This window comes from Dasypus novemcinctus, chromosome 27, assembly GCF_030445035.2.
Source record: "Dasypus novemcinctus isolate mDasNov1 chromosome 27, mDasNov1.1.hap2, whole genome shotgun sequence".
NCBI lineage: Eukaryota > Metazoa > Chordata > Mammalia > Cingulata > Dasypodidae > Dasypus > Dasypus novemcinctus.
In genome coordinates this window covers 24714829-24724536 of record NC_080699.1, presented here as the reverse complement: position 1 = coordinate 24724536, position 9708 = coordinate 24714829, and the positions used below count along the sequence as shown (strand labels likewise).

General features: G+C 58.5%; 2 protein-coding genes across 5 annotated transcripts; both read right to left on the bottom strand.

The window, feature by feature from the left end:
* Positions 1–1136: 1136 nt before the first annotated feature.
* TMEM25 (transmembrane protein 25) lies at positions 1137–5550 on the bottom strand. 4 transcript variants are annotated; one of them, XM_012524364.3, is made up of 9 exons: positions 5469–5550; positions 4910–5000; positions 4402–4713; positions 3656–3946; positions 3317–3448; positions 3100–3130; positions 2850–2950; positions 2618–2707; positions 1137–2483 (listed from the first exon to the last, which is right to left on the bottom strand). In XM_012524364.3, exons 2-9 carry the CDS (start codon positions 4977–4979, stop codon positions 2410–2412), a joined length of 1101 nt encoding a protein of 366 aa, XP_012379818.2. In that variant the 5' UTR covers positions 4980–5000; positions 5469–5550; the 3' UTR covers positions 1137–2409. The 4 variants fall into 4 exon arrangements, with proteins under 4 accessions (XP_012379818.2, XP_004456369.2, XP_012379819.2 ...); XM_004456312.4 differs by having other exon boundaries at positions 2618–2704; positions 5469–5527; XM_012524365.3 differs by having other exon boundaries at positions 4910–4997; positions 5469–5527.
* Positions 5551–5687: 137 nt separating this feature from the next.
* TTC36 (tetratricopeptide repeat domain 36) lies at positions 5688–9341 on the bottom strand. Its single transcript, XM_058289529.2, has 3 exons — positions 9086–9341; positions 7550–7738; positions 5688–5999 (listed from the first exon to the last, which is right to left on the bottom strand). Exons 1-3 carry the CDS (start codon positions 9201–9203, stop codon positions 5737–5739), a joined length of 570 nt encoding a protein of 189 aa, XP_058145512.1. The 5' UTR covers positions 9204–9341; the 3' UTR covers positions 5688–5736.
* Between the last annotated feature and the right edge of the window lie 367 nt (positions 9342–9708).

Below are 9708 nucleotides of genomic sequence, written 5' to 3'. Positions count from 1 at the left end.
CAGTCCCTAGAGCCTCATTTTCCATCTTCCGCCAACCGAACTGTGCTCCTGCCGGTCCGTGCTTCACCCGTGACTGGGGAGTGCCCTTTCTCGCTTAGCCTTCATACTGGCTGTTTGCCTTGTTTGAAATGCCCCTCCTCTGTCATCCTCGGCTCTCAGCACTGCCAGATAAACTAAGATTGAACACGTATGTATTCACTTCCTCCTTAAAACCTACTGAAACAACAGCATATGAAAAAAAAAAAACCAACGAGGTCAGGTAATAGGAAAACTGATGACAATTGACCAGATAGCAGCAAAATCTTAGAAGGTGGACAAGTGGTATCTGACTTAGCAGGTGGGGGTGGGGGGTGTCCCTGAAATCTGACTGCCTGTAGCGGGGAGGGCTGGGGAAGCTGATACACCAGTCATCTCACGCTGTACAACCCTGGCAAGGCCCAGGAATGGAAAGTAACAAATTTCTGGTATGTGTAGGGTAGTGCTTGTTACAGGATTGGTTGAAAGTCTGTATAAGGAGTAGATCTCCAGAACATTCCTCAGAACCTTTGCAGAGAAGCTTACATGCAAAATCAGTAAAGAGGTCAGAACTGAGTTCCTCTCGCAAAGCTGGAGCAGCTCCAATGGAAGATTCTGAACTAGACAGAGGTGAGGGGAGGACATGGGCCGAAACCCCCGAAGGTACGCAAGCCAAGCCAATCTGTCACTAAACAAAGTAGGACAGAAATCTGTCCTCAAAAAAGTCATCACATTGCTAGCCTTTTTCCCCCTCATGATCCCCTAGTAAATTTTTTGGGGAAAATCACAGCCTCCTCTGAGCCTCCTGCACCTCTGTTCAGGACAAAACTACAGTCCTATGTGGGGGAAGCAGCCACCAAATGAGAAGGACCAAGTGAGACTCAGATGCTGGTATAGCCCCGAGTCCCGTCGGGCATTCCCTGTATGGGAAATGCCGGCCCTGCCACTGGGAACCAGGTAATTAAAGAAATAATGTTAATTATGTCTTAAAATAAAAGATCTGAAGCAAATATGGTAGAATGTTAAGATTCAACGGAGGTGGGTAATGGCTAGACAGGTGTTTAGGTTTTTTCTAACTGTGTGACTGGAAAACGTATTTGAAGAAGTGAAGCAGACGTGAATTCACTCGGTCACGTTTATTGAATTTACTGTGTGCTCAGCACTGACCTAAGCAGTAACATGAGAAAAATTACAAAACAAGATATCCAGGGAAAAATAGACTCTGCAGTATATTAATTTGCAATCCTATCCTTGTGGCTTTTTAAAGTTTTCTTAGGTCGCTCGGGGGAGTTTCTGGTTTCCCTCTTTATCCACGCCCCCCAAACCCCCGGCACTTTTGGATTCTGTGCCCACTGTGCCCATCCTCAACAGAGCTGAGGGTGGGGCAGGAGCAGCGCTTCACGCTGATGGGGCAGCCAGGGGTGCCCAGCCGGGCTCCCTTGGGGGTTGGGAGTGGGGGAGAAGTGTAGGGAGGAAAACCAGCCATGAACCTGAGGCCTCAGGGCACTCACAGTGACTCCTCGGAAGGCCAGTCTCAGGAAGACACAGGGGGGCCCTGGGGCCCTTGCTCGCCCCCTCCCCCAGGGGATGAGCTTAAAGTGCTAACACTGTAAGAAACGATGCACAGCTAGGCTGTCCTGGGTCTCCCCCATTTCTCACCTCCTCCTCTTCCTTCCCAACCTGTGCAGACACCAGGTGCTGGCACCTCCAGGGCCCAGGCCAGTGGGGAAGTCTCGTGCCAGGGGGAAGGTGGAGGAGGTCCAATCTAATCGAGGATGCCCAAGAGGAGACGGGCGGAGAAGGGCTGGGAGGTATGCAGCAAAAGGGACTAGTTTGTGCTTGGCCAGTGCCCCGAGCCGGGGCCTGCGTCCTGTGCAAAGGGCAGTTCGGTTCTGTACAGCTAGCAGGGGCCTGAATGTTCCCTGAGGGAATCAAGCTGCAGAGCGGGGAAGGAAATACAAGACATGCAGGGCCTCCCTGCCCCCACCAGGCATGCCCGTGCCTCCTACGCCCAGTGCTGGCATAGGGCAGATAGCAGGCCCAAGCCGACCAGGCCGTGTCACCCGGAGATGCTGGATGACATCTGAGCACACCAGTTCAGAGCGCCATGTGCCTGGGCACAGGGCCACCCCATGCAGGCCCCCAAAGCCAACCTGAGTTACAATGAGGCCGGAAGTCCAGCTGGCAGCCTTGCCAAGGATACCTGCGCCCCGGAGGATTAGATCCCAGTGAAACTCATCATGTGGATGACACGGAGGGCACCCCTGCCAGGAGGGCAAGCAAAAGTGGCGGTGGCATGGCCTCTTCGCATTGGCAAGGAGGAAGAGGATGCCTTAGAGAAGGAGTGGGAGAGGAACCAGGGGCCAAGAGGGCACCTCCTGTCTTGCCCTCGGCTCACAGCCAGATCTCGTCGCTGCTCACGCTGGACACTCGGTAGATGTAGCCCAGCATTGGGAGACGGATGAAGCCTGCAGGGTCAGAGATGCCCGGGCGTCTCAGCAATGCCAGGCCCCTGGAAGCTGGGAGACCTCCGCAGCCCCCCCGGATTTCAGAGGCCCCTGGCATAAGCACAAGGGCTGGGGTGCAGGCCCCTGCCCAGTACCTCGGCTGGTGAGGAGGCCACCAGGCTCCGGGTCCAGAAGTTCTGGCCGGCTGTTGTTGCGCGCCGTCGGCCGGTCTGCCGGTTTCCCTGCTGGGTGACAAATGGGGGGGTGCCCAGGGCGAGGAGCCTGCCTGATGGGGCCTGACCCCTCCTCAGTACGCCAGGCTGGCTCTCTTTCTCAGACGCAGCTCTGAAGATAACGCAGGGACCCGCAGCAGGGTCCCGGGTGTACCTCTGGAATCTGGGGTGAGGTCGTTGAGCTGCAGGTTGGACGGGAGGGACATGTTCTCCCGCGGCAGGCGCACGTTGTTGAGTTTCAGGTTGTTGGAGTCACTACGGGGTGGACAAAGGCTGGGCTATGTCCCGGCACCAGCAGGCACAGGCTTTGGGGCACATTCCAGACCTAGCGGACGCACCAGCTTCCCGCCTGTCCCCCTCGTGCATTTCAGGCCCGCCCATGCCCCAGTCCTAAGGGGAGTTACCTGGAGATCAGAGAGGGGCGGCGGGAGGGGCCTGAGGAGAAAGAAACCAGCACCTGGTTCTCAGCGTGCCCACCGCGCGGGCTCTGCTGCCAGCCCCTGCAGACCCAGGTCCTCAGGCTTCCCACGCCCGCTCCTGCTACCTGCCACGCGTGCTGTCTTCCCACCCCAGCCCCGCCTGCTCAGCCACCCCCTGCTCCGTGGGCCCTGCCAACCTTACCTTTGGTCATCTTCTCTTTCCTGCAGACCAGGCAGGCCACCAGGGTGCTGAAGCCCACCAGGGTGCCCAGGGCAAGCCCTCCAGCCACAATGAGGCCCAGCAGGGGAACTTCCACCTGGGTGGCCAGGAGCCCTGCAGGGCACCCTTGGTTAGGTCCCAGGGGGGGCAGTGCCCCCAACCGGGAGATGCCACAGTCACCACTCTGTCCTCATTGCCCACAGTAGCTGTGAAAAGCTCATCCACAAGATTCACCCAGAGGGCAAAAAACCGCCCCGTTTCTGTACCGTGTCCCCTGTGCCCACCTGAGGCTTTGATGTGCCAGTGGCTGGCAGTGCTTACCTGGGGCTGGAAGGGAAGCACTGGTGACACCCACGTCGTTGGTGGCCACCACCGAGAGGTTGTGTGCCAGGCTGCGGAGCTGCAGCTGCACGGTGTGGTTGGTGAGCCAGGGGTAGTTCTGGGCGTCCAGCACCAGGAAGTCGGAGGCGTTGACAGACACCTGCCCGTCCTGGTCTATCCAGGTAACGTTGGCAGGCGGGTTGGCACGCACCAGGGCAAAAAGGACAACCAGCAGCCCAGGGTCCTGACCTTCCTGGTACTTGGCTCCGACCTGTGCAATCTCTGGCTTAACTGGTGCAGAGCAGAAAAAGTGCTCTCAGCACAGCCCCTCGTACTGCTCGCCCTTTCTTCCCGGACCCAGAAGGAAGCCAGAGGCCTGGAACCCTCCTCAGAGTGGGCGCTGGGAAGCACAATGGCTGGGGCCGGCAGGGAGGCAGCATTTTGTGGTCATCCACAGCACCAACACCGGGCCCAGAGCTGAATCCTGGCTCTGCCACTTACCCGCTCTGTGGCCTCAGGCAGATTGCCTCATCTCTTTGTGCCTCAGTTTTCCCATTTGTAAAATGGGGATAACAGTAGTAACTACCGGCAAGATTCAACTGAAGTTAACAAACCCAGTATGTTTAGAAAGTGCCTGGCCTTGGTCCACGCTCACTGCGTGTGACATGTCCGGCCAGGCCCCAGCCCGCTGGCTGCTGGGGGTCCCTGGGCAGAGAACTTCTCCTTGCCCATCCCGGGGCACTCACACTGCACGTTGAGGATGACAGAGGCGTTGGCTGGCCGGCCACTGCCCGGCTCCTGCAGGGAGCAGTTGAGCTCGTGCTGGGCGCGCTGGGCGGTGACAGTGAAGGTGCTGGTGCCCCCGGAGAAGGCGTCCCCGCCCACGCTCAGCAGTCTGGAGGAGCCGGCCTCCTGCAGCTGTCCATCCAGGTACCAGGCCAGCCGGGGGCTGCCGGGCCCCCCTGCCACCCGGCAGGTGAAGGAGTGGCGCTCATTCTCCCGAAGGGCCTTCTCAGCCCAGGTCTGACCATCGATTTGTGGCGCCAGCTCCCCCCAACCTGGAACACAGCAGGGGGCCTCTGGGGAGGGCTGGTGCTGTGACCTGGATCAGGTCCAGTGACCGAGGTGGCAGGACCGTGGAAGGTGGGTGAGGGGAGCCTGGGACCTGAGGTGAGTACCCAGAGAAGAGGCAGGGGCAAAGAGGGGAGAGAGGCGGCTTGGGACCCCGGAAGGCCAGGGATGAACGGGGCGTACCTGAGCTCAGAAGGGCGGGCAGGAGCAGCAGTGTGTGCGGGAAGGTGGCTGCGCCTGGAGGCTGCGCCATGGTGGCCCCGGCCTCAGGCTGCTGAGAGATGGGGGCCGGCCTTGGTGCCAGCGCGGACCGGAGCAGGCAGGCCTAGAGACCTCCTCCTCCAGGAATTTACTCTCCAGCCACGAAACGAGCCACGCGCGAAACAAACGTGCAGTGACCCGCCGTGGCGAACCGCCAAGCTCAAAGGCAGACGCACCCGGGGCGCACCTGGACACCCCGCGGGCGCAGAGCCCAGCCCGGCCTCCCACCGACACCCCAAAACAAGGAGCAGCCGTGCAGCCCGCAGCAGGCCCCCGCACGCGCGCGCACACACAGGTACCCGGCGCACGCGTGCCCCTCCCGCAAGGGCCCGTCCTTCTCGCGACCCCGGCCTCTCGCCAGCCCCATCCCGCCCCGCGTCTCTCGCCCGACGCCCCCTCCCCAGCCCTTCGGGCGGCGCAGGTGCGTGCGGGCTGGGATCGCCGCAGCACCCCCGGCCGGCCCCGCCCCCGCCCCGCTCACCTGGCTCCCGCCCCGAGCGCGGCCCCGGCGACTGCTCGCGTCTGCGGGGCGCGGCGCGCCGCTGCGGGGCCGGGCTGCGCCAGGCGGGGCCAATCGCTGGCCGCCCCGCCCCAAGGCGGGTGGGCGGCAGCTCCCCACCCCGCCCCCGAGCGCCCTTCCCGGCGAGGACGGCGCGCCGGGGACCCCGGGCGCACGCGCTGGACGCACAAGAGGCGGGAGTCGGTGGCGGCGGCGCAGCTTTATTCCCAGGGCCCGCCCGCGCCCCGGCTCAGCGCCCCGCGCGCGGCCCGCGCAGCTGCGCCACCACGTCGGCCAGCATGCGGTTGCACAGCGCGGCGTAGGGGTTGAGCAGCACCAGCTGGCGCCGCGCGAACGGGCTGCCCAGCCGCGCCGCGCGCTCGAAGTCCCGGCGGGCGTCGTCGTCCCGGCCCTGCAGCCGCGCCAGGAGCCCGCGCTGCACGAAGGCCTGGCGGGCGGCGCGACCCCGGCCGCCGCTCAGCGCCACGGCGCGCTCCAGGTCCTCCAGGGCGCCTGCGGGGCGGGGCGGGGGTCAGCGCGGCGCCCCAGACCCGCCCGGCTCCCGCGCCGCCCGCCCGCCTGCGGCCCTCCGGCCCGCGGGGGTCACGGTAACCCGCGGTCGTGATTGCGGCCGCGGCCTGGGCGGGCCATTGCCACCCCGCCGCGCACATCTGCCCTCGAGCTGGCTATGGCTATTCCCCTGGCGCAGTTCCGTGGTTGAAGCTTAGAAAGAGCTGGCCAGGCTTGCCCTGGCTGCATTAGTGGCAGCTGCGACCAAAGCCCAGGTCTCTCCTTGTTCCTATTATTTTCCCACCACCTAATACACCGTTACGTGAGGGTTGTGGGGAGATTTTTGAACGGCACTTGGCAGGCAGTGCATTCCATATATAAGGTATTAAGCAGCTCCCGTGTGCCAGGTGACCAAATCTGAATTCCAGGGTCCAAAAAATCGTAAGTAACTGCACAACCGTTTCTTGCGAATACAGTAAGGGTAATTTCTCCTTTTCCTTTTAGGGTTTTTCTCTTCCACCATATGCTTTAAAACAGCTGCTTTCTTATCTGTTTCCTGGACTGGCCTGTTTCGTCATTCTTTGGTTACCTCCATGATCTTCATTACTTTGTATCCTAATTGCATTTAAAGGACGCCTCAGAGCCAGAGGTGGGCCTGCATCCTTTTCATTTTTATCATCTTCGTCAAATACCTGTGTTGGGCCTCAGAACTCTGAAGTCAGAGCCTCCCGGCAGCTGGGCTGCCTTTCTTTGGGCTCTGCCTCCACTCACTCAGGTTCTCTAGTCTCCTAAAGAGCCCCGCAGGGCACTTGGGGAGCTCCAGCTCAGCCCCATCCTGGAGCAAGGCTAATTTGGGTCCTGGCTCTAGGTGTGTTTTGATCCCCAGAGCCCCCCTCACCCAGTACATTGTCACTGTGATGGAGAAGCCAAGGAGCCCCAAAGTTGGCCGGCTAGCCAGAAGATACTAACCCAGGGAGGAAGCAAGCCTTCTGGCTTCTGAAACTGAGCCAGTACTGTCCTGTTGGTAGGCCAGCCCATTGTGAGCTGTTCGTTGCAGCAGCCCCGAAACGAAAACAGCTCTCAGAGGGACTGTATCACGTGGGACTTAAGAGCACACTCTGGAGCCCTCCCACCTGGGTTCATATCCCAGTTCTGCCACTTCTCAGCTATGTCCTGTTGGGCACGTTACTTAACCTCTCCATGCTTCTGGTTTTCTCATCTGGCAAATGGGAATAAGACTAGTACCTTTTGTAGTTGTCGTGAGAATTAGACAAGCTACTACAGTTTATTAGTACAGTGCCTACCACAGGGCCTGCACTGCACATAGTAACTGCTATCAAAATAGTAGCTATCAGTATGCTCAGCACTTAGCCCACTGCCACACATCGGTTCTCAGTGAATGTTAGTCACATGAATACCTGGAATGTAATTCCTTCTGACTTGTACAATAGCCCCATGAAACTAGCCGGGCCTGTTAATACGGCCCATAGTTTTATAGATAATGCAGGCTCTGGGGGGGCTGTACTGCAGAGATTTCCGGCATCTCCTCTCACCTGACACATCTCCCTGCAGTCGCCGGGCCTGGGCGCGGTTGTTGTACGCTGAGGCCCTCTCAGGAAGCAGGCAGATGGCTTGGCCAAACCTCTCGAGGGCTGTGCTGAGGTCCCCGGCCTCCGCTGCCATCACCCCCTGCAACTCCAGGGCCTTGGACTGCTCCAGCTGCTCTTGAGGGAAAACTCTGTCTGGACCAGGGAGGGAGCCAAGAGGGGAAGGTGAGTTTGGGAGTAAGAAGCAAAAGACCCCTCTGGCTTAGGGAACCTGGGACCTGAGCCAGAGCTGCCTGGCTGGGGCGGGGTGACAGCAGTGTTTGGGGCTGGAGGAGCTGAGGCCATCGAGGCTGGGAGCCAGCACTGCCTAGTGCCAGAGGCTCCCCCTGCTCCTTAGCCTGGGTTCCCAGCACTCTTTGCTTCCACTCTACAGCCTTATTTCTCACTTCTGTTTGAGTCAGGAACATCTCATTGGCCAGGAACTCTAAAGCCCCTCACTGACTCTGCCCCTTTCTCACTTGGCTCCTCCAAACCCCTTCTCCAGTCCCAGCTCCCACACCATGACAGCGTGCACGAGACATTGAGGCAACCATGGCGTGGTCTAGGTGGGATCTGGGCTCCCACCTGTCAGTGAGCTCTTACTTCTTAAGGGCAGGGGGTTTGTACCACACGTCACTCTATCCCCAGCACCTGGTGCTGGGACTGATAGTTATTGATAAATGGCAAAGAGGGCAACTAAACTAAGAAAGGGCATTATTTGCTTTTTGACTCCACGATTCAGTGTCCCCGATTCATAAATTGGGTAATGTAGAAGTTGCAGACGTGGATTTGAACCCAGGTCTTTCCAGCTCCTTAGCCTATCCTTATTTTGCTCTACAATCCTGTCCCCTCCACAGAGGCCACCGTGACCTATTAGTCATGAAAACAACCCCGGATGTGTCCCTCAGTTTTTCAGGCTGAAGTGTCAGTAAGCCCCAATGCTGGTTTTTGGCTTCATCACTCTAGAAGCAAAGAACATGACCCCAAAATCCTCCATTAGAGACTGACGGAAAGCCAGTGCATGCACGCACTCTACGTAAGAGCTCAGTGCTTGCTTATGGCAGTGCCTTAGCAAAGGCTGGTTCCGCTTGTCTCTGTCGGAAGCCACTCAGCTGAGCCATCCCTGCCCTGTTTCTGTCTTCCATCCACGTGGGGTGGTATTCTCTGCTAGGACAAGGAAGACGTTGAGAGTTTGAGTTTAAAACTCCCTCTCCCCCACAGTTCTGCAAGGTGGGTTTTAGTACCTTAAGTTAAGCTTGAGTTATGGGGGGAATTAGTGATGAGGTAAGTTCAGGGTTGTGAGGGCTCAAGGACCGAGAGAAGCCCTGGCTTTCTCCTCGCAGCAGTAACTCTTGTCAACCCCCACCACTGCACTAGCCATCAGCCAGCCTCTCTGATTTCGATCTCAATCATAATCCGAGGACCCTGGAACAAGGGGCCTTAAAAGATCACTTCCTCTGCCACCCTGGGGAGGCCAGCCGTGCTCCCAGGTCAAGTGCTCACCTTCATCTACTTCCTCCTCCTCTGCTTCCTCTCCTAGGTCCAACCCAGCAGCATTTCCGAATGGCGTGTCAGGGTTGAAGATGGCCTGCAGCACTGCTTGATCGTTTGGAGTGGCCATAGTGCTCAACTCCAGAATTCAAAACCCGCCTCAGGACTAGAGAAGAGGCAGGAAGCTGGGCTGGGGCACAGAGCCTCTGCAGCGGACAGAGGAAGCAAGTTCTGTTGGTGGCCCGTCCCCCACGAAGAGTGTCTTGGCTGCAGCATAAGCTCAGCCCCCTTCTGCCTGGGGTCAGTGACCCTGGTCTGGCAAAATATTGACAAATATTTCTTAAACTGTACCTTTCATTCCAGTCCTAGGAGAAACAGTAAACGAATCCAAATTTGACCTTAAGGTAGAGTGGAATAAAGAGAGGACAATCTCCTGCTTCTCTCTGCAGTGCTTCCGTTTTATTATAATCACAGATGGGGTGAATGAGATAAATATTCACCTCCCTTCACTATCAGAGGTCAAACAGTGGCTCCTTAGCCACTTCTCAGCCATTATCTGACCTCTGACAGACAGAGGGGTGAATATGTACAAGATGAGCTATTCCTTTGTAGTCTTGACCCCTTTCTCATGTCCA

Coding starts and splice junctions, on each gene's coding strand:
- TMEM25 (XM_012524364.3), bottom strand. CDS start 4,979: ATGGCGCAGCCTCCAGGCGCAGCCACCTTCCCGCACACACTGCTGCTC. Junction 3,449..3,655: donor TGCTTCCCTTCCAGCCCCAG/GTAAGCACTGCC, acceptor GGTGCCCTGCAG/GGCTCCTGGCCACCCAGGTG. Junction 3,131..3,316: donor GAAAGAGAAGATGACCAAAG/GTAAGGTTGGCA, acceptor CTTTCTCCTCAG/GCCCCTCCCGCCGCCCCTCT.
- TTC36 (XM_058289529.2), bottom strand. CDS start 9,203: ATGGCCACTCCAAACGATCAAGCAGTGCTGCAGGCCATCTTCAACCCT. Junction 7,739..9,085: donor GGAGGAGGAAGTAGATGAAG/GTGAGCACTTGA, acceptor TCCCTGGTCCAG/ACAGAGTTTTCCCTCAAGAG. Junction 6,000..7,549: donor ACTGCAGGGAGATGTGTCAG/GTGAGAGGAGAT, acceptor CCCGCCCCGCAG/GCGCCCTGGAGGACCTGGAG.